At 44.3% G+C, this 27,981-nt stretch overlaps 1 protein-coding gene and 1 long non-coding RNA gene across 13 annotated transcripts in view; one reads left to right on the top strand and one right to left on the bottom strand.

The window, feature by feature from the left end:
* LOC105237961 overlaps positions 1-22,011 on the top strand; it is a 67,393-nt gene extending 45,382 nt beyond the window's left edge. For 3 of the 12 annotated variants that reach the window (XR_004624752.1, XR_004624753.1, XR_004624747.1), the window contains 5 exons: positions 951-1,795; positions 2,688-3,425; positions 13,732-13,924; positions 18,673-18,710; positions 20,998-22,011. This is a non-coding gene — a long non-coding RNA (uncharacterized LOC105237961). Of the gene's footprint in view, positions 1-58; positions 1,796-2,687; positions 3,426-13,731; positions 13,925-16,724; positions 16,955-18,672; positions 18,747-20,997 lie in introns of all 12 variants that reach the window. The other 9 variants (XR_002142849.2, XR_002142848.2, XR_004624754.1 and 6 more) reach the window with 8 other exon arrangements.
* Positions 3,559-27,981, bottom strand: part of ITPR1 (inositol 1,4,5-trisphosphate receptor type 1) — a 328,561-nt gene continuing 304,138 nt past the window's right edge. Inside the window, exons 61-62 of the mRNA XM_019800455.2 lie at positions 12,355-12,516; positions 3,559-4,896 (exon numbers count right to left, since the gene is read on the bottom strand). Coding sequence (XP_019656014.1) covers positions 4,810-4,896; positions 12,355-12,516 — 249 coding nt within the window. The 3' untranslated portion in view covers positions 3,559-4,809. The remainder of the gene's footprint in view (positions 4,897-12,354; positions 12,517-27,981) is intronic.

The following is a 27,981-nucleotide window of genomic DNA, read 5'->3' as shown; positions in this document are numbered from 1 at the left end:
TTGACCAAATGTCAAAACCCACTAGGGATGGACCTTTTTATTTTCTTTATTTTTGCAGGTTTTGCGGTCCAGACTTAAAGGCTAGTTATGGTTCTGAATTGCCTTTAGGTTGCAAGAATTACCAATGTGGTATGTAATGCCGAAGAAGAAAAAAATGTTATGATAATCGTAATTGTCTTAATTGATAATTGCCATCATAGCTCTCCCCTGGAGATAACTGATGAGGCCTAATAGTCGTTTTGAGCTGCAACCACCCACAAAAACCACACACATGGCATTTTACTCAAATCTTTACTTTAACCACTACTTTGTGATGCAAAACTGGTGGAATTTTGGGTACTTTCTGTAAAATTGAAATCTTTATGGGGGTTTTCCAGCATTCTAGTTGATTGTTAGCAAATTATCAGTATACTGAACAAGAGCAAAGTGGGGTTTGCTACTAAACACCTACTTCTGTGGTAGGATAGGATGCCAGTCATCTATATGTGAATGTTTTCATCAGGAGGAAGCCACCTTCATTCAAAGAACAGATTCTCCTTTTGAAAAATGCTGTTAAGTAAGAAGTGTTATATGAGATTGGTAGCTGTAAAAGAGAGATTTTAAGAGCTTCTTTGCCACAGTTTTCAGTCTTGACAAAGTACTCATATTCAGTACTTTCTAATTTGTAGAACCCTTGTAAAAGTAGATTTGTAAAGAAAAGCAAATCAATTTGCATCGTAGGACAAAGCGCAATTCTCCCTAAGAACTTTCTGTGAAAGGAGAACTGTTGTGGCGAACTGATTTCTGATGCGATACTACAGCCCCATTCTGAAAGACAGGTAGCAAGTGGGAAGACCGTGCTCTATATTTGGCTAAGTCAGGAGACCTTTGTTTGTTCTGGAACTGAGTCCGTAGGCCAATTGCTTCACCTCTCGATGTCTCAATTTCTTTTCTCTCTTTTTCTCTTACAGTAATCTCTACGCCCAACATGGGGCTTGAACTCATGATCCCGAGATCAAGAGTCGCATGCTCTACCACCAAGGCCAGCCAGGCACCCCTCTAAGTCTCAATGTCTTATCTTTAAAATTAGTTTCACTCCTGCTGTATGGTCTGGTAGATAAAGCATATTGTCTCAAGAGCCTTCTAGGAGCCCTTTGTAATATCCTGTCTTATATAAAAGTGACTTTTATTGTCATATAATTTACACCTTCTATCAAGCACCTATTCTTTAAAAATCTGTAAAAACATTATTTTAGCAAAAACCAACTCTACTTCTAGAAGTATGTAGTTATACCCCTTTTGTGTTTAGTGTTTTTGAAGGAGTAAATTTCCATCTATGCAGCCCAGTAGTCAGCCTTAAAATAACTGTCAGAAACTTCCAGGCTATTTCTCATTCATGCATTACCATGCTCAGTAGGAGGATAGTAGACCATGCTCAGTAGGAGGATAGAGAAATCTAGAATTGAATTTTTAACAGGTTACTTCCTTAGTTTACTGTGAAGATCTTGATAATTTCCCACTAGCACATAAGTAAAGCTTTGTTTAGTTTGCTGTACTGCATAGACTGTGTTGGTTAGCTTCCAGAAATAAAGTATGCTTGCTTTATAATTTATGTTGGGAAATATTTAAACAGGATGAAAGAGCAGTTTTTACAGGACCCAAATCAAGCAATCCATTTTCAGAAGGCACACCAAATAAAAAAATTGGCTGAGTGAAGAACAATGAATAAGAAGCATGAACTTGGAAACAAACCAATTAAGTTGAATCAAATTTTAAAGAATGAAATAAAAGAAGTTGTATTTTGTATGTGTGTGGGGTGAGTAGAGACAGATACAGTACTAAGAAAAATTGTACGGGATGGAATATCATTTAAAGCTTTAGGACCCAGCAAAGAGTAGAAGCTTTATTTGTAGGGGAAAAGAAGGCTTATCAGTACAGTTTTATACATAGAAGTAGCAATGGGCAAGATACTATAAATGTTATAAAAGTGGAATGGAATTTCCCAGATCCTTTGACTTAACAAATGGCTTAAGGAAATTGGTAAAATCTTGAAATTTGGTTTGGTGCTACAGCAAACTTTTATTTTTTTATTTTATTTTATTTTTTTTTAAAGATTTTATTATTTGACAGAGATAGAGACAGCCAGCGAGAGAGGGAACACAAGCAGGGGGAGTGGGAGAGGAAGAAGCAGGCTCCTAGCGGAGGAGCCTGATGTGGGGCTCGATCCCATAATGCCGGGATCACGCCCTGAGCCAAAGGCAGACGCTTAACCGCTGTGCCACCCAGGCGCCCCTCCAGCAAACTTTTAAAATTAAATACAGCCAAAGACTTTCTTGCATATTAGCACTCTATTACCACATTTGTTACTCAGCCTGATAATACCAGGCAACTTTGAAGGGGAGGTGGACCTCCCTCCTTGAAATAAAAGTGTTTGAAAAAGCAACGTCTGTAGAAGGGTGAAATCACAATTACACATCAAAGGCTATAGAAGTTTTAACTTCAGATTTTATGTTTCAATTATACTAGCTTTGTGTTAACGCCCAAACTCCAAGGGTAGGCTCCGCCGCACACATGGTGGAGGGGCATTCCAATTCCACGTATTTTTTGCTGACGCTGGCAAATTGAATGAAGATTTATATCTTAAGTGACAGGATTCAGATGAAACATGAGAAACCTGTAAATGCTGCAACCTGGACATGTCATTGCAGAACCTTCCAGTGAACTGGATGGGACCGGAGAGACAAAGCACACACACTGCCACGCCGTCCTGAGCAGCCTGAGAGACGAAAGAGAAACCCGAAGAGGAGCGCAGGTGGTGGGCTTCAGCAGAGACGGCGCTTTGGTTTACAGGTTCAAGTGCATGTTGATCTTGGGCCTGCCTTGTTACGGAAAAATTTGGTGGAGATACACTGCATTGACTGGAAAATTATTCATTTGTTTCTTTTAAGTTATCAAATTTATAACGTAGGAGCAGTGGTTATGAAACTAGTCATTTAACTGGAATTCAATCCTGACCTAGTTCCCAACATTGGGTGGTAATTATTCGTATTTACCAAAGCATAGAGAGAATCAGTGTTAAAAGAGCAAGCAGGCGGGCATTGCTTTGAGGAGGGAACACGTTTTACTACCTTTGGGTAGACAAGTCAGCTTAGTGCTGTGAAGCATTTCTGACTGTCTTGTTGAAGGCCTCCACGCCCTGGACATGAAGGAAAAGAAACGGCAACTGTTCTGTTGCAGACAGCAAGTCAGAGCCCCCAGTCCCAGGAGAGCCCCGGAGGCTGGAGCCTCAGCAGAACCCATGCCTGACTTTCCCTCGGCATGTCCGGGCGCTCACTGCTGAGGACAGTCTGCTTGGCAGCCACTCATCTAGAAGAATGAATGAACGTCGTATTAAACACTCCCTGATATTTGTTCAAGTCGATCTCCTCAGAGTTCTCCCTAATCAGGTAAGCATTTTCTGAATTAATCTGGTAACCAAATCAGTTGCACTTTAAATGGGTCCCAAAGAAAATAAGTGATTGGAATAGCTGTTAAGACACAAAGAAATGCCAACACGAAGGTCGCCAGTCCACCACCGAATGTTATTCTGCATCATTAAATATTTATTTTCATATATGCATTTACAAACTTTACTCAGTTCAGAACTCTGCTTTCAGTACATTTAAACTTTTTTTTTTTTTTTGCAGAGAGAGTCTCTTGTAAAATGAGATCCATGTACAAAACTAGGCAACAGATATAAAAGAAGTTTCCTTTCATACTTTTCATCCATCAGGGAAAGAAATCATGTGACAAGGAAATAAAACCAAAACGTGGCTCTTTCACAAGAATAACATGTCAGTGTTCAACTATGAGTTCTAATGGGATAGATCATATTTCATCTTTATATGGATGTATATAGTTTAAATACTTCTTAGCTACTGTAGCATGTTGGTTCAGATGAAGGAAAAAAATCAACTCTACTGTTTGGACTAGATAATCTAGACACCATCAATTATTCATTTCTCTATCACGTGACACCAAAATTCACCTTGGAGATGACATTGATTGGCCAGCAGTATGCATTTATTCCAAATGTTGCATAAAAAGTTCCCTTTCAAAAATTCATTAACTTCACAAGCTAAAGTCTGAGCTTCTAATTTAGCTCTCTTAAAGTTTAAATGATCAGTTCAGAAGCTTAAAATTATCTTTAAAACTAAAGTTGCTTTTCTTAAAATGAATGCTGACTTGGAGCACTGTCACTACTAGACAGAGGCACTAATGCCACTAGCAACGAGAAACAGTATCACCACATATAAGTATATGGTACAAAATGCCCAGGGGCTGGAAACTCACTATTCATATGATTTTGGCAGCAGCATCATTTGATATTTAACCATTTATTACATAGTATTAACACACCAGCTTCAAAGATGTGCACTCCCTTTAGGACACTCAGGAGTTACAAATTCATTGTGATTGCATAATTCGTATTGCACAGTTTTATAAAAAACATAAATACTGGCTATTCTAGTTTTAAATACAAAATACAGGTCATATACTTTTAAATCTATAATCTGGTTCAAGTGCAAATCAGGTGCTTTCTTTAGTCCTTCCAAAAAAGGCAATTTTAATATTTTTGGCACAAATGAAATTTCATCATGCCAACAATTCTAATTACAATACATATATCCAAACCTTTAGAGTAGCAATCATATACATACAGTATAAAACTGATTATTTACAAATATACTAAGCATTAATGTCATCTTTGTGGGTGAATCAGAACTAAGTAGCCATACCCACACTAATAATAATTAAAAAAGGTACAGGAGATTCCTTTATGTCATTTGCTTATGCTGGTTGCTGTGGGTTGACATTCATATGAGGAGGATGTCCTAGAAGACCAATTCTTTGTTTCTGCTTCCTTTGTTCTGTCATCTGGAAAGTTAAAAAGTTTCATCATTAGACCCAGACACTTCCTGTACGTCAGATCATATACTGAACCATAGATTTACCTCTGTGGTTATGGTTTATACTGAAACCCACTTTCTACAAATAGTGTACCGTCACTAAATCAAACACACAGAACTTCAAAAGGGACATCTTCCTAGGCAGAATGGGGAATTCTGTGACCTAGTCATGCAATGTGGCATTCAGAAGAAGTATTGCTTACTATTTGTTTCATAAAGAAAAAAAAAACCAACGGTAAAAGCACAGGATTCTTGGAAAATGGTGGCTTTGTGTGGTGCTAACAGCATAGCAAACTATTAAGAGAAGCAGTGTGTTTAGAATCCTAGGTTTGAGAGGGACTATGTCCATGGTCTTCAAGGGGTCCTGGTTCCATTAATGATTTCAGAGTAATTCTGGTTTGAGAGGCAAAAAATGATGTAGCACCTCAAGGAAGATGAGGACTGTCCTCGCCTGTCACTGAGATCCAGAGTGACTCGATGTCATAAACAATGCTCTAGGCACTCAGTGGGGTGTACTCTTTGCCACCCACAGACACAGGACTGATTAAGGTCAGGAAAGACCATTTCCTAAGACTGGTCAAATGAAAAAGTGCTTTCAAAACCCCACACAAGAGGTTGTTACTATTCATTTGGCTGCTGAACTAAATCACTTCTCATATTGTTGGGTAGCTAGCTCTGTTCTAGGCATTTTAGGGCACATTTAGTTCTCTGCATTAACATTTTTCTTAACCAGTTGGTCCTGGCTCTGGATTTGATGCTGGGCATTTAAGCCAATTAAGACAAAAAGGCTATAATGAAATATATATTAGATAAGATTGTCTACAAATGGCGTTAGGTCCTGCATGTAGATTTTTCTTTTCCTAAAATCAGAGAGGAATTAGGGTAACCTGGTAAAAAGAACGTGGGCTTTGGAATCAGACCCATTTCTAACGGGTCTCTGTTATTTAGCTTCTCAAAGTCTGTTTCTTCACTCACCCAATTATGATGATAATTCCTATTTCATAGGTGGAGAATTGAACAGATACATGTAAAATTCTTGGGAGAGTGTCACATAGTAGATGCTTAAATCTCAGTTTTCCCTTGGACTAATTTTTGGTATAAAATATCCTGAGAGAACATAAAACAAGAATAGCTTACCTAGGTTCAATTTTAAAGTGGTTACTTATTCAAAACATGGCAGTTTTCTTTTAAATCAAAATACTATTTTTAGGCTCCTGTGAAATGCCTTATCATTTAGAAGAGTATTTACAAGGAGTGAATATTTCCAAAAGGTAGCTTTTTATAAAGAATTGAATTAGGATATTCCAGCTAGCCTCTGAAGTTCCCTTAGATGAATGACAAATCTTTTAAGTAAGTGTTACACACTATACTTCACAGATTCAGCTGAGAAAAGAGAACCTAATTTGACATGTGGGATAAATTCACAATTAGATTACAATGTAATCTGTAATTCATTAATCTTACTGCCTGATACTTCAGATACTTAGATCCTCCTCCCTTCCCCAACTGACGGACACATGGATGGACACATGGACACACACACACACACACACACACACACTCACTCACTCACTCTTTCCTTGGCAGTTAACCCTGAGAGGGAATCCAATACAACTTCATGAAGTTTAACAATCTCAAGCATTCTAATAGCTTTAGGAATCCTGGGGGCTCAACCCCTACTGAAGGCTATTTTATTTAAATACTTTCATTTACAGTCATTGAGGTCTTTCAGCTGTCAAAGTTGGCTATTAAACCCTTTTCTGTAATTTTTCTATAAATAACTACTTGCATTTGAGATCACCTTTTATGTTTGCATATGTTCATGCCTGTTGGTTCAGTCAGCTTTTAACTTTCAATCTGTTGGCTATTCAGTCATTCTCTTAAATAGAGAAGCTTCTATACTGTTTTTCCTATAACAAACAAGTCTTCAGCTGATGGCACACCTCCCTTCCCCCTTCTGCAGCCATCACCTGACACCTCATTGCTGCTCCTATTCTAACTTTCTAGGTTTGCCTTTCTAAGATAATGATCACATCACCCGCCCTCCTTCCTGAATCTTAAAACTCCCTACTGATGGAGGTTAGTGGCCTAATTCTTTGCTCAGGCAGTCCTATTCCTGGTAATTTCAAGTACCCAGTACATACCTATCTAAATTTGTTTTCTATTTCCCTAGAATAGTGGTTCTTCAACTTTGGCATAAGCCAGAATCACACAGAAGGTTTATTAAAACAGATCAAAGGGCCCACAAACAGAGTTTCTGATTCAGTAGGCCTGGGGTAGGGCCCATGAATTTACATTTCTAATAAGTAACAAGTGAGGTTTATGTTGCTGGTCTGGGACCACACTGCTGCTCTAGAACTTTTCATGGATTCTTTCTGAAATGGGTCAAAGATCACTTCAGGTGTATTTTCGTATTCTTGAACACAGAGTATTTCAGGTACATATATCATCTCTCAAATAAGGTTAAGATCTTAGAGAAGATTCTCTACAGCTGAGCATATGGAGGCATGCGAATCTGTCTGAATTCTGTTTTCATCAACCCTGGCCTTTTAGAATAGCTGTCATTAAGTGACTAATAAGTGAGAAGGAGTAGGGCAACTGCTAAAGGATTTAGTCCTTTTGACAGTGGTTATCATCCAATTATGATTATGAGGGAATAAAAATAAATCTGGCCTGTAAAAAACCAAGGTGAACACTGCTGGGCAGTTAGGTTTCCCTGGCCCACCTCGTGCAGTCTCACATGACTTCTGGCTTTATGGGCTCAATTTTACCTTATCTATCTATACAATTCACACAAACTGTGTATAAAATAAGTGTGTGTGTATAAATTCTTATGTAAAGCGTATTACCTGTTGTTACCTTTACAAAGCAAACAGAAATAATGACCAAAGTGAATTTTCGTATTCTCACATAGTATTTTCTCTGGACATTTGAAACAAAACGGACTCAAAAAGATTCATCAGATTCTGATCTAAGGTAACTGTATTCAAAATATGAATACTGAAAATCTATTTTGAATCGTGTGAAATGTTTTATTTGTAGTCATTTAAGATCCTTAAAATTCCCATTTAGCTAAAGGAAAACATCTGAAGCAGTACTCTTCTTTGTATCTCTATGACTATAAAAACTAGCTTGAATGTTAGCATTCCTTCTTTTGACTCAGTCTAAACAAGAAGCAAAGAATACTGTAGCTTTACAAATCAGATGCAGCCAAACGTTGGAAAGATCTTTCATGAAAACACTAAGGGTAGAGAGCAAGTGAGCACATTTCATCTCCCAGTACTGGCCTCAATGACAGAAGGCTGGCAAAGGAAGGACACACATGGATGCCACGAGCTGGTTTCTAACGGATCAGGAGTCCGAAAAACTGCTTTCCTGTCACAGCAAGGTCTTGGTTACTCAGATTCTAAACAGCCGGGACACTCTAAAATCAGCCATGTTTCTAACAATGAGCCCAAAATACTATGAGTTGATCCCTCCTATTCTGTTCCTGTTTCACCTGGTGGGCTTTTCCTCAGACTTTGAGATCAAGCTCTTCATACCACCTCTGAGGCTGCTGTGGCGTAAGTCTACTTCTCTCCCAGGGACCAGGTTACTGACCTGTGTTCCTCCTTTCCCAGTCTGTTCATACCTCCATTACATACTTACGGGGTTGAATTCGCAGCGGTTTACGGATTTGTTTCCCACTCTAGACTGTTAGGCGTAGAGAGAGAGCAGTTTCTATTCATCTTTGTAACCCCAGTACCTAGGGCTGCACCTTGCAAAGCTATTTCACGGGTGGTGGTTCAAAGAACGAACTGAATTAACCAGAACATAGTGCCATTCCTGAAGCATGCCATGCGTTTTCATGCCTTTGCTCATGCTGATTCCTTTCCTGGGATGCCCCCTGCTGCATTCCTCTGCCAGCTCAGAAGTCACCTACTTGTGCAGGCTCTAGTCCTGCCTCACTCCAGGCCACACACAGGACTAAATGCCTCCTCTGTGCTACCATCAAGCTGTCTTCTTGTCTCGAGTGGGTTTTACAACTTTTCACACTGTATCATACCGTCAGAGGTCTATATTCCTGTCTTTCTTGCTAGATTATGGGACCCTAGAGGGCAGTTGTTACCTTAGTTCCCCTTTGTGGTTCCAGAACAGAGTAAGGAACAGAGGCACTCAGTAAGGTTTAATATTGCATTTTCCAACAGTAGGCAATTATTCTAATCTTTTGTTATTCCTCCCTTCCGTAAGCAGTTAATGTTCACGAGATAACCATCTTGCATGAGAAGTGCCAAACACTGGGACATGCTAATGTGATCTGAATTTTCAAGCGCTTTTCATATTCCTAACAACACGTAAGGGTTACTGTCCTGTAGGAAGCCAGTCACATTTTCAATAAAGTGAAGCCTCTTCGATATTTGCTCTTTTGCATTATGAAGAAAACATGCAAAAAAAAAAAATGTAGGTTCTTACATCAGTTCTCCTCCTTGGAATAAGAATGTAAGAGAATCACATTCAGTATTCAGAATCTCTTGGGGGGGAAACTTCAAGATGAGATGCATCATTAACACTTAGAATAGCAATTCCAATCAACTGTTCTTGGCAATAGTAGGAAAAGTGACACTACCAACCAGGTTTTTAACTTCTATCCTTGACAAGAACTTTTTCTCCTCAAATTGGTATTTTAAGAAAACCACCACCGAAGAGGTCAATAACAGTACAGATTAAAACCAAAGACATTCACAAACTATCATTGCTCCATTATGCTGCTTTTTGGACCAGAAGATCGAAAAACATAGCTCAGTGATGAAGCAATTTTTGTTTCTCAGCACTTTTACCAGTGAATGGTATTCTTTCATAGCAGTTTTAAAAAATATCTATCAATCAGAATTTCTTGCTCATTAATCATTTGTAGGCTTTTATTTTTTAATTCAAAAATTTTTTTTCTTCAGAGGGCAGGAATTCTTACAATTGCCATTTAAGAACCAGCAACTCTCTAACATATCTGCATGATTTTTTATGCAGAACAATTTAAGCAATTTTTATGATTGCTATTACACCAAATTTAATAAAATGCAAAATTTTTCAGTAAGTTGATTCTTAAACAAATGGCCTTAAAGGTTTGTTAAAAGTTACATAATCAAAAGAAAATGCTGACTAATTCCTTTTGAAAGAAATGCATTTCCCCAATAAAAGCAGCTGTGCTGAATTTTTCCTGGGCACCTTAAAACCTAAGCAGGTCAATCTGGTAAAGGCACTTAAGAATATCTTACTGGTTTCCTCATACTTCTTTTTAGCTTATAGTGTCTTCCAAGAAAAAATGGTTCATATTCATTCACAGGGGAAGGGCTTTCGGTCCAACTGCCAACATTAAGACATAAAAAGGGCTGAAACCAAGCAGTTTAAACCTTTCTGGCTTTAATGACACTGAATGAACCCTAGTCCCTGTGTAATGAAGTTTTACGTATTTGTTTGAGCCGAAATTTAGGCTTAAGGGAAACAATTCTACCTTGGATTTTTAAAATGCCAAGTTTCTACTATGCACAGCTGTGTAAAATGGCCGTGAAGGTGTCCTCCACAGCGCTCAAATGTGGGAGGCAACTTCGGAAACTTTAAGGCTCTTTAAAAAAAGAAAAATGAGAATTTAGACAGCCAACCTGAAAGGCAGACAAGGTACAGTGACAAAACAAATGGAAACAAAAACACATACGACATACAAAAATCAAACCCACACAGGAGGCTCAGGAGTTGTCCTAGAGTGCTGGAGAACCTTCCTAGGAGCCTGCTGTGCACCTGGGTCCCCTCATCCATACAATGAGGGGGGAGGGAGGGAGGACCGCTGCGGTCTTGGGTGCCCTCCTTCACCTCGGATGCCTTCTGCGAATTCCTCAGTTCACCTCACTCCTGTGACCATTTTAACGAGAGCTCAAGAGTTCCTTTATTGAAGTGTGTCTTAGACCAGATTCTGGAAGGCTTTTTAAAACCTCTGATTTAACTAAGATTCTTGGAGCCACAGCCCTCTCAAAAGGGAGATGGTAACTAAGGCATTGCTGGATGTGGTAAGAAGTTCCCCCCGGCTCTGCATTGGCCGCGGTGCTCCGCGGGCCGTTTAGTTCTCTGGAACATTTGTCAAGTGTGTCACAGAAGGGGTTCAAAGTTAATAAAATAATAAGCAAAGCAATCTAGTTAGATCCTCCTTAGTTTTACTCATTTAGGTTATTCACTTTAGGTGGCCATCAGCGCTAGAGACAGCCTTCATAAATAAGCCTTTCTGTTGTCACTAGTCTTTTTAATTTGCATCTTAATACAAGTCAAAGAAAAACTTGGAGGCCAAATGGTATATCTGGGGGCATTGTTTGGATTAATTTAGTTGGAAAAGAAATGTAATTCAAAGTAGGATTGTTAAAATCGCTCTGTAGACTGGCACCAACGAGAGTTTATTCTAGATGGGGTGTTCACTAGTTACGTACCTACCAGTAAAATATCACCCGTGGGTGTACCTCACCACTTACCTCCAGGGCACCCTTGCCTGATAACTTTTGCCGTGCAAAATCTGTAATCTTGTCTATGGAGTTGATTAAAAAAACTTTCAAAAACCCATCCAGGATGCTGAGCTGTTCCCACTTCTGTGCCGGGTTATCCCGTCAGCGTTGGCACAGCAGCCGCTCGCCACCCGGACACACAGCAGCATCCGGTCACTACATAACCACCCGGGGACTGTTCATTTTAAGGGGGTCAAAAGGAGGAAAAAAGTACATAGGGTTTGGTACAAACCTCCGCACCTCCTTAACTTCCTTGGAGGGGCCGGTGTGTACCTGAGGGCTAGGGAGCAGGAGGGAGCCGTATTTGTGGAGACTGCTGTGCTCTGCGGGAGCAGGGATAGGGCTGGATTGTTTGGGGGCTCATCCCCCGCACCTGGCATGATGCCTGGACTATGATGGCCACTCAGTAAGGATCTGGCCAGTGAATGAACCAAAGGAGCTTTCCCACAAGTATGGTTTATCCCGGGATGCCGAATTTAAATATCTTGAAGAGCTGATAGACTGGAGGGCGAGAAAGCAAAACCAGAAACAGCTTTGAATCTGTCAGTAAGTAAAGTAAAAAGACTATGGCTTTACAGGTCGTGTTTTCTGTACAGCGCTTCACTGAAGTCATTTGCATTCTCCCATTTTCTGGTTTTGTTTTTCACATTAAAACCTTGTACTAGCAGCACTGAAAGTAGTGTTATGGGCTTATCCTGTCAAAGGGCAGTAAAGGGGGATGGACGGGAAACGGGTTTATTCTCTGTGCCCCGGGTTCCTTTCCTACATCTACGTGATGGAAACGTCAGCATTTTAACTTGAGCACTACTGACTTCACCTCAGCAAGTCTGGTGTGTCTGGTGGTGTGTCTGGTGCTGTGTGTGTGTGTGTGTGTGTAGGGGGCAGATGGGGTGTCATTTCTTTACCTGATCCTTTAATTCTGACAGCTGGCCGGAAAGGTTAGTGACCAGCTTCATGGTGGACTCCAGCTTCTCCTGCAGGTTCCTCAGCTCATTCTGCTCTCCTTCAGAGTCACTGCTGACCAAGGACATGGCTCTCATCCTGGGGAACCAGTCAAGGTTTCTTTCCTAGAATCCACATTAAAAAAAAAAAAGAAAAAGAAAAAGTCATTTCTAGGAATAGAGACAAGAAAAACAATCCCACCATGCTATCTTTTCGTTGTAGCATCTTTCATAAGGCTATCTCTGTTGTTACAGAGTTAATGTGCTGCGCCTTTTAAAAAACCATTCAGTAAATATCTTTTTAAATTGAGTATCATTTTTAAAAAGATTTTATTTGTCAGAGAGAGCACAAGCAGGGGGAGTGGCAGGCAGAGGGAGAAGCAGACTCCCTGCTGAGCAGGGAGCCGGATGCAGGACTCAATCCAGGACTCTAGGATCATGACTTGAGCCGAAGGCAGACACTTAACCAGCTGAGCCACCCAAGTGCCCCATAACTGAGTATCATTGAACTCTTTCAATTCTTAGAAGTCACTTTCGACCCAAATACAGTGGGGGGGGGCACTTGGGTTGCTCAGTCGGTTAAGATTCTAGTTCTTGGTTTTTTCATTCACTCAGGTCATGATCTTGGGGTCATAAGATCGAGCCCCGTGTTGGGCTCTGAGCTCAGCACAGAGTCTGCTTGAGATTCTCTCCCCCTTCCCCCCATCCCCAGCTCAGGAACACTCTCTTTCTCAAAAATAAATACAGAAAATCTTAAAAAAAACAAAAACAAAAAAAGAACTAAATACAGGGGGAAAGGTAGGTTTCTGAACAACTTCCCCAATCTGTAAATAGGAATGCAGACACTGCATTACATGGCTAATGAGTGGTGGGTGGTAAAATATATAGAACATAAAATTTTCCATTGAAGTCGTTTCTAGCTGTACAGTTCAGTGGCATGAAGTGCAGTCACAGTGTTGTGTAACCATTGCCGCCCTCTACACCTTGGGAACTTTGTTCATCTTCCCCATCTGAAACTGCATCCCCATTCAACACTAACTCTCTCACCCCTGCCAACCGCCATTCTATTTGCTGTCTCTCTGAGTCCGACTGCTCTAGATACCTCATACTGTGCTGTGTATTTTTAAAAGCATTATACTTGGAATATCATCTGCAAACACTCTGGAAGTGAAATGAATTTTGAGATCCCAAGTGTTCTGGCATTTACCGGATATGCGTATGTGTGCTCTCACTTGGTAGGGGATCGTCAAGGGGCTGAAAACGGGGAATGGGCTTCTTGTTCAGTTTCCCTCATTGTCAGCTTATGGAAATTACTGCTCTCTTGTTTCCTTTTCCTTCCAGCTTGACATCGTTGATAGCTGCCATCAGTTGGTATAAGAAAGGCCATTCAGTCTCCATCCTTTTTTTTGGATATCTACAGCTTACACCTGAAAACAGTTTTTCTCACCACTGTTTAACCAGTGGGCCAAGACGACTCCTGCTACCTCTCTTCCTTGTGCCCACATGTTTTTCTCCTAAAAAGTATGCATCATAGGTAAGTTCTGTACAGAGAGGCAGGAATGAATAGTAAAAGCTAATCAGCACCAGATAAGGGGGAAAAAAGGACTCAAGTCCACATCTGTCTGGTGTCATTTCTGACCCGGACCATTTTGATATCATCAAGATAAACCGTCATTGACATTCTAACACTAATCTTGCCCATTCCCTCACCCCCTGCCGTTACACACACTCACACACACACTATTATTGCTACTTTGTGTACAGCAGAGGTCAGCAAAATTTTTCTGTATAGTAAATATTTTCTGATAGCAAATATCTTTGGCTTTATGGACCATATGGTCTCTCACAATGACTCTGCTATTGTATCCTGAAAACAGCCACAGGCACTACATAAATGAATGAGCGTAGCTGTGTTCCAATAAAACTTTATTTACAAATGCTGGTGGCAGCAGGCTGGGTTTGGCCCATAGGCTAGAGTTTTGCCAACCTCTGTCATACCATAGAAGGCATCAGCCTACTTAGAATCAGATACAAAATCCCACAAGCCGTGTCTAAATGTTAAAAAGCACCAAGACAGTCTGGCAATATTGAAGCCAAAAGAGAACTAGTTGAAAATATTACGAAGAAGGCAGACCACACTGGCAACATGGCATCACACCTACTTTAGAGTGTTGGTTTAGAACGTCTGGGGAGTCTGTAAGTAGGAACTCACTAGCCCTGCAGCATCATGAGTGCAGAAACCATCTTAGTATAGTGATCAGAACACAGTAGACACTTGATAAATATTTGTGGAAGGGAGGAATGATAAACCATCTCTATTTCCTGCATGGGCCCTCATAGCAAATGATTAAATGGTGAACCTCAGTTGTTCAGAATGACTGCTGGAGGAGAAAATGATGATCTCTACCTTCCTGTACCAAATACCCTGTGATCAGCACTTTGCATGTAACTGCATGGTAGCCTGTATTCATTTGCATCAATTTCCCACCACAGCGCAACGGGCAAAAAGACCATTCAATAAGATATCCCATTTCAAAGATGACCAGCCTAAAAATCTAAGGTGTCCCCACGTCTATAATCGGTTTTCTACTGTGTGTCTATAGCAAAGCAGAGGAGGAAAGCAGACATTTGAAAACATTTAGGCTCGGCATTGCCACTGAGAGGCAGCTAAGGTAACCTGTCACTGATTATATTCACTGCTCCCATGTCAGTCCTTCAGACATAGTCACACCTTCCCACCGAGGAAACATCCCATGTTCAGTGTCTGTCCAACTCTAAGGGAGGAAAGAACCTAACTGTTCAGAAGAGGGCACCCACAGGGGACGGGTGGCTGGGGCTTACTTACTCACCCTGGGGCGAAGCAGCGCGTGGACGGAGGAGAGAGGGTGTGGGCTGGGCTGTTGAAACTGTGAGCCTTTGCCAAGCATGAATGTGGTAGGATCACAGAGCACAAGACCGGCCCGGCAATCAGAGACCCCACATAATCCACAGGGACTGCTATCAATTTTTACAGACTGCCACCCCCCACCCCCGCTCTGCCCAGACCCCAGCCAGGAGAACAACTTGAAGAGGAAAGATCCAATGTCCTGTTTACACTGTCAGACTCAGAGGAGCAGACGGACACACCAACGACGGGGACGTGACAGAACGTCATGCCAAGAAGGAGTTTAGAGATCATGGTCACAGTTGTATAGTGCAGAAAACTGAGTCCTGAAAGGGAAAGTCACTTGTCATGGGGAGGGAGGGACCTAACAAATTTCTGTGTTGCACAGGGGACCCTGACAAATACCTGGTGCTGGTGAATTGTAAATTGCAATTATTGATTATATTTGGGGGTGAAATATTTGCTAGTTCTCTGGATTCAAATCAAAAGTATAAGCGTTATTTTAGGGCCCTGGAAAGAAATGTTTTAAAAATATAACATATATTCAACATCTACTTCAGGGCACTTCCCTATGTGGATGGTGCTAAGGAACCAGCTGTGAGCACCCCCCCCCCCAGGGTTACTGCCTCTGGACCTCTTCCAAGTGGAAATGGCTTTCAAACTTAAGCATGAGATAGGGTTCCTGCTGTCACAGCACGTGTTATTTAATGAGAGTGGACATACACATTAAAAAAGGAGGACAGTATAAAGCAGGCTATGCTCTGTCAAATGAGTGGCAGAGAGCAGGGCCAAAGTCAGAACTGACCAGCAGTGATGACAACTGGCTGCAACCCTCTCGGGAAAGGCGTGGTCCTCAAGGAGGGTGGGTGCCTTGCCAAACTAAAGGCAAGCAGGAGGGCATTCTCAACAAAGTGGGGCCGGCACAGGGAGGAAACCAGTTTGGCTGGAGTGGGGGAGGAGGGCCTTCAGGTAGGGGCAGCTCAGACTATAGAATACTGTAGAAGAGAGTAAAGTGTGGGACAGACAGGCGCAGGCAACAGGAGAAACTGCAGCACACAATGAAGAGGGCCAGGGTCAAGGGGATGGCCGAGGGAAGGAGAAGGAAGGAGGTGCCCTGGAGTCCCTGTGGGCCTGCCTGATGGGATGCAGGGAGAGGGACATGTGCAAGCCGCTGTAGCGGGTATGGTGGCAAGAACTCACCTGTAGCTACCTCACTGCTGATGTGCAATTTAGTATTAAACTGCCTGATCCGGTTAAAGAATGCATCTGAAATCTAGCTCTCAAATCTTGCAATGCTCCTTTGCTTAGCAAGCCCCGCATAAAATAGAAAACACACATTTCCAAATAGACTCCACATTAATGAAGTCTTCAAAAGAATACAGAAAATTGATGCAAGAGTCCGCACACAGCTTAAAGCTTAAGCAATAGTTTCTTTTCCGTATTCCAACAGCAAGTTACCAAATGACTACAGATTAAGAGAAGTTTTTGGTGGCAGAGTCTCACCTTCTTTCGCGGCATATTTGATTCCTGGACTCCTATGGAAGGATTTCAGAAAGGTCTTTGAACAAATGCAAAACGCACAGACTTCACTGTTTACTGAACACTTATAATTTCTGTGCCAGGCCCAGGGCTGAGCACTGTGCGTCTCAAAATAAGCAAGACCAGGTCCCTGCCTCCAAGGTAAAGCGCACAGACTGTGGTGTTGGGGCACGGGTCCTCACTTCTGAGGGACTCCTGAGTGGTGACTGCCTAATGAGTACCTGCTGGGTGAATGAATGGGCTCTACCAGCATTAGGATGGCCGCTACTGGCATCCGTGCTGCTCATCTCAGTGGCAGAGAAGATGCGCTCGGATCCCTTCGCTTTTGCTTTACTTGTGCTTCTGCGCACGAGCTCCCTGCAATCCTGGGGCAGGGCGCCCTGGCCCGAGCGTACGTACACCACAGACAGAAAATAACGCATCTTTTTTAGACTGTCCATTTCATTCAATGGTACATTAAAAATATTTTTATATTAAACTCAAAATAGGCCCTACAACAGAACATGAAATTGAATCAAATTTTAAAAATAAAATGCAAAATTTAAAAGAAATGTCCTATTTGCCTGAGGCCACTTTCGGCCGTGTACCCTGATAAACCTTCGTTCTCCAGCTCAGAAGGGTCCTTCAGTGCAGAGCTGGAAAAGGATTTCTGGTCTAGATATTTGCCGGTTACCACCACACAGGTCCTCCCTCAAAGCTTTCCTCCGACTCTAATATTTAACAATGAGATCTAAAGTGGGGGAATCCCACTAAAATCCTAAACCATACGAAACCAGCTCAACTGCAGAAATGCAAGGGCTCCGGAGGGCATGTATGGTTAGCTTTTCTGCATGGAGGCAGGTAAACCCCCAAATCTGAGATCCTCGGTGTTGCCAGTATTTTAATTAAACAATCATCCTGAGCTGTTAAGTCAAATCTCAAATTACCAAGGTTGCTCACCAATGGGACCCCCCCCCCGAGAATCTAAATCTTGAAGGGAAAATGTGTAGACTCTCCCAATCACTAGTACAGAAGCAGAGAGAACACCCGAATCCAGTTCCTTTGTACTTAACTCGGACTTGCAGACGAAATGCTGTGCTTGCTCGAGCACGACAGGACTCCAGTGAAGCCTGCTGTCCACGGCTCTCCAGCTAGTCAGAATGTGAAGGTCTAGGAGTGTTTGCAGAAGCCTGGCTTTATGTGTACTGGAGATCAAAAACATGTCTCAGTGTCTTGGCTTCTGCATTTTTTGAGAAAATCATCTTCAACTATGGCATTCTGTCTATACGTGAATTCAGCCTGTGTATGTGTGTGTGTGTCTGTGTTGTGTGCGCGCCCGCCGCCTGTGTGTGTTCAGGAAGATGGTGTTGGGGAGGCTGTGGGTTCACCAAGCGTCTGTCAGTAGCATCTGTCACTCTGGGTCTGAGACATCCCTCTGTGCTTCCCTGGCTCTCCTTGCTGCTGGCATGTCGCATACCAATGTCATTAGGCACTGTCTGCCCTGGTCCTCCGGCAATCCAGCCAGTGCAGTTCCCGTCACAGCAAGCGCTTCCTCTGTCAGAGCAGACAAACTGACTGAAGCCACAGCCGGAAGCAGGCTGACCACAAGTGCTAAAGTTCTGGTTAGTTCTTTTCTAGGTAAAGTTGGAAAAGTCCCTGCAAAGGCAAACATTGAAGTTTGAGACACGGGGGCGGTACTGACCTCTTGAAATGTCCTTGACTGGAAAGAAGGAGGGTGTGTGTGTGTGTGTGTGAGAGAGAGAGAGAGAGAGAGACAGAGAGAGAGAGACAGAGAGAGACAGAGAGGAGGAGGAGAGGAAGTTGGATTGTATGATGCAAATGCTAATCATTCTGAGAAGAGGTTTTTTTTCTTTTCCCAGGTTCAACTGAAGAGGCTGTTCTAAGAAAGATGACTGAGGTAATCAATCACCTTCCTCAGAGAAAGTCCACTCAGGTAGAATTTTGTTTACCATGTAAACAAGGGAACATTTATTGCCAAATCCCTTGTTCCTTTATAGCCAGACTAGAGAATTTAGATTTCTCGGTGGGGGCATGAGGGGAAAAGAAATGGTCATGGGAGAGAAGATGGGTCCCGGAGGAAGAGACCCGTGGCTTCTCTACCCTTCATAGCCCCCTCTGAGGAGAATCAAAAAGCTCAAGACTGTCCCTTCAACTCAGACGGCAACTGTGTTTCTCCTTATATTACCAAGCAGGAGGACAAACCAGGTTGTCCCAGAAAGCAGGGGACAGGAATGACTAGAGAAGGAAGGGGGCAGGGGAGGACTGAAGATCATCCTTAACTTTCCAAAAGCAGGAATATAGGACACTTAATAAACTTCAAATTACCTGCCCCTTTGCTGGATAGGGAGGATTACTTTTACTGAAGAGGACTAAAATAATTCATTTTTAGAGCTCACTTTTTATAAGATCACAGCAAAAAAACAAACCCCAGAATCTGTTGCTTTGGGTGAAAATGGTGATAATGATCTCTATGCTCAGTGATTCTAGAATTGCTATTTATAGCAAATAGTACACATTAAAAACAACTACACTAAAAAATGGATTCCAGCTATGGACACGGCAAAGTGATCAGGGGTTGGGGAGAGGGAAGGATGAACAGGTGAAGCACAGAGGATTTTTAGAGCAGTTAAACTCTTCTGTTTGCTGCTGTAATGGTGGATACATGTCATTATACGTTTGTTAAAACCGACATAAGGTACAACACCAGGAATGAACCCTAATGTAAACTCTGATCTGTAATTAATAGTAATGTGTCATATTGGTTCATAAGTTGAAACAAATACACAACAGTAATAAAAAAAAAAAGTTAATGATAGGGGAAACTGTGTATGTGGGGGGGTGAGGTAGGGAGGGACCAGTATATGGGAACTCCGTGCTTTCTGCTGTTTTCATGTAAACCTAAAACTGCTATAAAAAATGAACTTCATTAAAAACAATGGCTCCCACACTTGGAATTTGTTGGCCAATCCCAAATTCAAGGATCCACTTCCCCCTGTTCCAAAGTACAGTGAACTCAAGCCACATACAGCATCCTTACATTTCACAGGTGCCTTTCCTACAATAGCCCTGTGACATTAGTTTGTCATCAGGAAGAGGGATGGCCTGAATCAGGAGCTAAGGACTTCAGGTCACCATGCCCCAATGCTACAGGACAGTGTGCCAGGGAAGGCGTCAGTTAACCAACCAGGGTCTCTGTTTCTGTTTTTTGAGAAAGAGATCACAGGGCTGCCCCCACGGAGCTATTGTAAGGGTGAAATGAGTGTGAGAAAGTGTCCCAGAAGCAAAGGAATCATAAATCAATGTCATCAGCCTAAGGTCACAAAGCTAGTCTGGAGTTGGCCCCGGAATCCAGATCCTGACTCCCTGTGCAGCGCTGGACTTCCGTGTCTGGTTAGCTCCTTCCTTTCTATGGGATTCTACGTTGGAGATACAGATTTCTCTGACCAGCGCAGCCACATGAAGGTCACCCACAGCGCTCCCAACTTTAGGTGTTGGGGGGGGTTCTGCTCTTGAGCTCTGAACGACATTCTCAGACCAGGCCCTGTTACATAATCGTCAGCTGGGCTGGAATGACCACTTACCCTTCCCAGACTCAGTTAATAGTTGTTCTTGGATGATACAGTGTAACAAAGACCGGCCCTTGCCAGTAGAGAGAACCGCACCCATTTCTGATGAAATCCCTAAGAAAAGCCAGCTGCAGAATCACTGTTTTCAGTCATTCTAAGCCCTCAGGTGAAGTGATTTCTGGGCCCCCTCGAGACTATGAAAGAGCGGTGCTTGCCAGGCAGAGTGGCGCCGCTGGGTCCTGGGCACCTGGGGCTGCCAGGCAGAGGAAGCCAGAGGTCTCGGAGGAGTAGGAAAGATGGAGCTGGCAGCCGCTGGCCAACAAGGCAGGGCTGGCCCAGTGGAGATTCCCAATAAAGAACAATTAGGCTAACTTGCCCTTCTTTCAAACTGGCTCATGACATTTTGCTTAGGCAACTTCCCCTGCATTTTCAGTTAGCTAGGAATCTACCCAGAGGTTATATATGGGATTTTAGCCATTTCCATTGGTTTTCCTCTGTTCTTTTCTGGATTTCATGACTTTTCAACTTTGATCTCTTATTACATTTATACAGTAATGGTTTTTGTTTTTTGCTAAACTTACTTAAACAGCTTTCCAAATTTCTTTGCTGTTGTTTCAGGAAAAAACACTTGGCATTTATCTGTGAACCTACAAACACACGCGCATCCGTAAGCCTCACTACTGAGCTGCTTCACCTACAACAGCGTTCCGTCGAACAGTGTATCCTTCTGTGGGTTTATAGGTTGGCAAACTCTTGACTGAAGTGGTTTTACTTAAGGTCAGCCCTGCCTAGATAGACTCAAAGAAGAGAGGAGAAAATCCTCTCTTACTGTTCATAGACTCCAGCAAGAGTTGAGGGGCAAGTCACCAGCACTGTCACTGCCGTGACAGTGACTTGGAAGAAAGCAGCATACAGCTTGAGTTCTTAAGGGTGAAAGAGATCATGAGCTGTCTGGAGATTCTCTCAATTCCTCAATCCTTTCCAGATCCCCCATTTTACTCACCTGCCCTGTGCACTCTGACCCTGAAGACTGACTAGCTTGTTCCCATAAGTCTCCTCTCTCCCTCCTGACACCTACATCCCTGCTCTGGACAAGGACCCTCTTTAGTAGTTCATGAACTCCCACCAGCACTTTGCAAGTTGCTTCATTGAACTGTAGCGCTAACGACGGCGTAAGAGACACTTTGGTTCAACTCTACTTTATAGGTGGTCACGCCAAGGCCCTGAAAAGCAGTGGGTTTGTGAAAGGAGAAATTGAAAGCCTCGTCCACCTGTGTAACTGCACGCACACAGGACTACACCTAAATACCAGTAGCTTTTCCTTCCCACGTTCCTTAGCAACACGCCAGCAGGCCTCATTATCAAGAGGTGTCTTCAAGACGCCTGAGTGTATGTACGGTTGGCCCTTGAACATCATGGGGCTTCAGAGGCACTGACTCCCGCACAGTTGAAAACCTGCACAGAGCTTGTGACTCCCCAAAAACTTAACAATAGTCTACTGCTGATGGAATCAATATCAATTAACATATTTTGTATGGGGGCACGTCTGCCTTCGGCTCAGGGCATGATCCTGGAGTCCTGGGATCGAACCCTGCATCGGGCTCCCTGCTCAGTGGGGAGCTTGCTTCTCCCTCTCCCACTCCCGCTGCTTGTGTTCCCTCTCTCACTGGCTGTCTCTCTCTGTCAAATAAATAAAATCTTTTAAAAAAACCAAACATATTTTGTATGTTGTATGCATTATAGGCCGTATTCTTATAATCAAGTAAGCTGTATCAGTTACAGTCGGTGTTCAGATTCAGGAGGAAACAAAGGAGTTTCGAGTGCAGTTAGGGTGTCTGGGACCACAGGCGGCAAGGAAGGCAGCCTGGTGGGGTCAGCACTGGGGCAAGGAGCAGAAGGCGGGTCCAGCGTGTGAAGGGGAGAAAAATACATTTTTGGAGTTACCATGTCTGCTGAGTTGGGGGAACTGTGTAAGCAAATATTTATGCACAGATACAGGCATGTACAGACCTCTTGGACTAAGTCACAGTGGGGAGACTAGCGCCGGCGGTGAACGCAGTCGTCGGCTGACTGATCGGACAGTTGCTATGTGCAACGCTCCACCTCTGCACGGGCTCACATACCGTCCCCTTGGGTGGACCTTGTTCCCTGGTCTCTAAGTTAGCACAGAAATTCCTCTCTGGCAGATTATGGCTCTGCTCCGCTCATTGTTACCAACAGTGCCTCACACCCCCTCTGTGGAGGTCAGAATGTGGAGAATCCAGAGGAGAGTGCAGACCTGGGGTCCCAATGCCAACTGCTTCCTAAGAAGGAGGAGGCACCTGCGAAGTGTGCAGCAGGACAGGGGGGGACTTCACAGCCTCTAGACTAGGGGGCAGAGCGTGTGATAAGCCTGGGCGGGGAGACATAAGCTCGGCAACTGCTCTGTGCAGCTGCCACTGACACGAACCCAAGCTCAAGTGCAGAGGGTGGGGCGAGAGCATGTCTGGCGGGCTGGGAGGCGCGGCCGATGCTGCTGACGCACTGTTTCCAGCCACCGAAAAGCAAGTGCCAATCCCTCTGCACGTCTCCCTTGCTCTGATATTCTCGAGCTTTGCCATAGTGCCAGCTAACTGCAGAAGGCGTGCTGGGAATCATACTGGAGTGCCTCGGAGGCCGATCGTCACGCACGGCTAAGGGCTCTTAGAGCCCAGGGGACATTGTAGTCTAGGCTTGTGGCCCCCCAGGTCAGGCTGGGAAGCTGATGAGACAGCACCACCAGTGCCGAAATCTCTGTCCCAGGAACTTATCAAGGCACTCCCTTCCTGCCAGCATCCTCACTGGAATTCCAGAATAAAAGTCTGGCCCCATTACTGTACATCTGCAGGGAAGCACAGGGTTTCCATGTCACTTTATCAGCAGCCAGGGCTGCCGCCCGGCCGGCCAGCCAGCCTGCCTGGCACGTGATGAAGCACAGACGAGGCGGATGGATGGGGGGAGGTGGGTGCACAGCCTGCTGGCCTCTCCTGTAATCTAAGTCCCGGCTGTTAGGGACTCGCAATTTCTCACCGCTGGAGCTGAGACCCTTCAGGATGTGAAGAGTCCATGTGGACGTTCCCTTCTCCGCTCACACTGCCACTGCGGGCACCCCTCCCCCGCAGACTTCCAGGGCCTTGCTTTTATCTGATTAGGAAACACCAGTCATTCCTGCTCTCCATTTCTGTCCTGAGCGATTCCCTTTGGTCCCTTTACCCAGTTCCTCCGGGCAGAAAGCTGCTGCCCTCACTTTGGAAAGTGCGTGTCTGCAGACTTCATAGCACCAGGCTCTCTCTCGGGTCAAGAAAGGTGCAAGACTTGGGTCAGTTCCCCTTTTAAAAGAAGGCAGTGACTTGTAGGTAATTCAGTTCCCATTTTTATCTTTTGCCCTTGTTAACACATTGCTTTCTGACTGTGCTTGCTTCCTGTGTCTTCTTATCGAATACAGATAAACACAAGTGCTGAGGCCAGATGCCCTATGGCTTTTGAATCTTCCTCAGAGATGTTTAGTAGTGCTTTATTTGCTAAGAGAATTCATTTGCTTGGAAAATTTACCCAAGAGGTATTTTCCAACCAAGAGGAGCTCTGCCTTACATGGCTTTTTTGATGCAAATTGACTAGGGCTTTCAGTAAAACATTTTCCAGGAATGCAGGCTCCTGGACGGCCCTCCTATGTGAAAAAAGGCACTATTTTGTAAGAGCGGTCCACTGGCTGCCATGAAACTACTTTTGATTTGGAAAATTGTTTCTTTGCTTTTATAACCCCAAGTGGATTAATACAAGATGGAACAAACTGGAAAATCTCTAGTGGAATAGTGTGTGAGCACGTGAGAGAGAGGGAGGGACGAAGCGGGGAGGGAGAGAAGTCAAGAGCCGTCTATTTTCACTGTGAGAAAAAGTCAGCACCAGGCTTAAAGGATGATGGATCAGACACTCTAATTATCAGGGAGTTCTAACTATTCAGATGAGTCACCCGGGTGTGGAAGCCCGCCCGTCTGTCTATGGTTCTGGTGAATCTTCCTTCCCCTTGAACTTAGACACCTCTCTCCCCTCAAATAATGGCCACCGAAGGAAGTATCATTCCCTGTTCCAGGCTCAGGGGAGGGTAATGACGTTTTTCTGATTTTACCAAGTCAGAATTCATGCATATTTCAGATACGCCCTTTGCAAGAGTTGGCTCTGCCTTCCCCGAACTCTAGAGTCATGTGTACCACCCCCTGTAGTATTCGACTCCAGGTGGTTGTCTAACCAGAGCAGTGCTGGCAGCAGCTCAGAGAATTAACCCCCATCGAATGCACAGAGCTTCCATCGCGGTGATTCGTGCGGTAGCCAGTCAGCATCACCCAGGAGGTCCTCTCCCTCACCCTCCTCCCCACCCCCCGTGGGGCTTTGCCGGGCCTTCTCTGTTGTGAAGGTGGCTACTTCTCCTCGGAGATGAGCCAGTCAAGGCAGGAAAACCAGACTCAACCTGACCAACAGTGGCACGTCCTTGACACGGAGGGTTGTGTGTGAACGCAGAGGGAACCACACCGTACGTGCACGTGTCGGGACAGCTCCAGCGTGGTTTCCGATTCAGCAGACCTGGATGTGAACCTCCTGGATGTGAACCTCAGCTCCAGCCCTTTCCAGCAGGCGGGCCCCGGAGAAGCTGCTCCACCTGGCTGGGCTTTAGGTTCCCATCTGTAAAATGGTAATAGTGCCACCCACAAATGCTGTTCTGGGGGTTAAATGGGACTGTGCGTGCCAAGCATTTATTTCAGCACATACTGATTAAACAGGACCTATGATTAGAGAGTTATTATCCAATCTGCCATTGTTACGGCAAAGCACAGCCCGGTCCGATCCTCCGGAAGCAGCAGCCTATCCCCCGACACTCAGGCTGTGCTGGGAGGACGTTCTCCCCAGCCAGCCCGGTAGTCAGTTAACCATGCCAGCCTACAAAAGAGAAGGGTCCAGAACAACTGCAGCTAGCAGGAAATATGGAAATATGGACGAACAAGATTCCATCCGACCACTCTGCCGTTCACTCAAAAACATGCCTCTGAAAATACAACTTTTTTTTCAAGGTAGAATTCCAAGATACCGAAGGGAAATCTATATTTCATTAACGAAATAGATGCTATATATTTAAATTACAGTTTGGTCTGCTTTACTAACCTTCCTTCTTCATGTTTCTGGAGTTTCTGTCTTTCAAGAATAACTTAGTCTGCTTAACAAATTAAGCACTGGCTTTTCTCTTGAGCTTGACTGTCACAGAAAATTGGGCTGCTGAATCTTCGCTGGGAACCCTATATTTGATCTTTTATCTACAACATGCCCACTGTGCAGTATTTAAATTCCTTCAGGCAAAGATACAACTAATTTACCACTTATCCAGGTTAAATATATCTGATTGTATGGCCTATCAAATCGTCGCCTATGCACTAACACATTCTCATTTCAGTCAGCAATAAAGTCAAAGAATGTTAAATTATTTAAAAAGAGCATGTGGTATGTCAATTATCGTGAAAATTTAAACGCATTTCAGGGCTAATAAAACTTTGCTTATCATAAAGGCTACCACTGAAACTCTACGTGGTAGCCCCAAAAATCCAGTTGCTATGGGGAGAGGAAGCTCAGGGGTTTTTCTCCTGCCCTGAGCTGCCGGGGTAAGTGAGATCACTCTGTAGTCACAGTTCTCTGTAAGTACAGCCCTGTCTGGGGCCTGAGTCAACGAAGCCGAGACCGCATCTCCCGTCTGAGCGGCGCTGTCCATTCTGTATAGGGGTGCAGGGGAGGCCGAGCTTCCCCCCAGCAGGGCCAGCAACAGCACCTGCCTCGGTCATGTGTGCGGAACCCAGGACAATCCAGACAGCATCTAACACACAGAACCCAGGGGACACTCCCCAAGTCACCCCAACTCCTGGTCGTGGGTAGTGACTGTGAGTGGAGGACACCGCTGAATGCATGGATACGAGTGCCAAGCACCGAGGCTGGTTCCACGGAGAAAGAGTGAGAATGTTGCGTTTGTCCTGCTCCAACATGTGAGAGCACTTAAAACGTTTAAATTTAAGAGTGAGGAAGAAGCAGGAATTTTCCATGGGAGGAACTTCTTGGAGTCAAGATGCCCATTCTGACTTTTCTTAGCAACAGTGTGCCAACAGCCAAGACATCTTACGCAGTGGTGCAGTGTAGGACACGATGCTCGCGTCAGCTGAGCCAGCACTGCGCTCTGCTTCCCTGCCGACTGCTCTGTAGGTTCATCTGGCCCTGCTGGCATCCACTCCCTGCCTCCTCGAGTGCCTCCCACCCCCACCCCGGTCCCCCACATTTACCTCACTCCCATCACCCAATGGACATGGGAAGTGGGGTTAACCCCCATTTACAGCAGATCAGGTCAGGGAAGGGCCATGACTTCCTGGGGCTATGTGGCTCGGAAGGAGCAGGGCCGAAACTCACATCTGGGATTCTGTGCCTTCATATCCAATGCTTAGGGAGCAAGGACTTCATGGTAGGCATGAGCCCGGCCTTGGCTTGGCCGGGAATATTCCCATCTCTAATGAAAGGAGAAAGGGCATGACCAGAAGGACAGAGAAGAGAATAAACAGTCCTCTTTTATGTTTAGATGAAAATTGGATGCTGGGTGAGCATCCGGCTGCTAAGTTCTCTACTACTGTCTCTGGCAAGAAACGCACTGTCTCCATGGTCTTTTTTGAGATGAAAATCTGTTTCTCATCCCTGACACCACGGTCTGCAGGGAGGCGTCTTCGCTTCCTCCTCTATCTCCAAGTGCCCACCTGGGCTGCTTCGGTTTGGTTCTTTCGGGCTGTCTGTGGGCAGTTGTTCCTTCACAGTTCTGAATGAGTCTCCAGGATCTTCATTCATGAGCTGAGGGAGAGCTTACAACCCCCAGGCTCTGGCCACTAGGCAAGAGGTGGTTTTCCTGAGAAACCCAAGTCCCTAAAGAGCCCGTCTCGATGATTTCTTTTGGGACATGAAGTGAGCAAGAGGGTAGGCGAGCACCTAGCTGACTTTTCCTTCTCTCTCTGACATTGTCAGCTGCCCCTCTCTGCTTGATCCTGGAGTAACAGAGTTGGCTTCTCAAAGAGATCACCTGGCCTTTCATTCCAGAAGCGGGAGGGCAGGAGGCCTGCCTCCTCAGGAGGAATGTTGAGAGGAACTCCTCTCTTGGCCGTGGCTGCCTCCACAGGGTATGGCGCAAAGGGTCTGCCACATGGGCATGTGGCCTGCTCCCCCGCAGCTCTGAGCTCCCCTGGGCTTCCGGCCGAACACCCCCAGTCCTACTGTCCTGTGGCCAGTGCTCCCCGGGGAGTCGTCTGCAGGGATTCATGTGACCTCAGTACTAGACACCACTGAAAATGGTGTTGGCAAAAGGCACAGCCTTTCGGCCGGTGGATCTAACACTTCCTGAGCCCTCACTAAGGGCACAAAACATCTGGTTCCTCAGCAACTTTGACACTCGGAGTTAAGAACTTTTTGATGCTACATCTTTTTAGGCCTTTTGTCAAGAAGTTCTTGTACAATTTAAGAATGATGTGGATGAGGAAAGCACACTGAATGCTGGGTGTTTCAAAGCGTCGCCAGGCA

This window comes from Ailuropoda melanoleuca, chromosome 4, assembly GCF_002007445.2.
Source record: "Ailuropoda melanoleuca isolate Jingjing chromosome 4, ASM200744v2, whole genome shotgun sequence".
In the NCBI taxonomy this organism is placed as follows: domain Eukaryota; kingdom Metazoa; phylum Chordata; class Mammalia; order Carnivora; family Ursidae; genus Ailuropoda; species Ailuropoda melanoleuca.
Note: the sequence above shows the minus strand (reverse complement) of the source record. Positions and strands in the feature narration are given on the sequence as shown.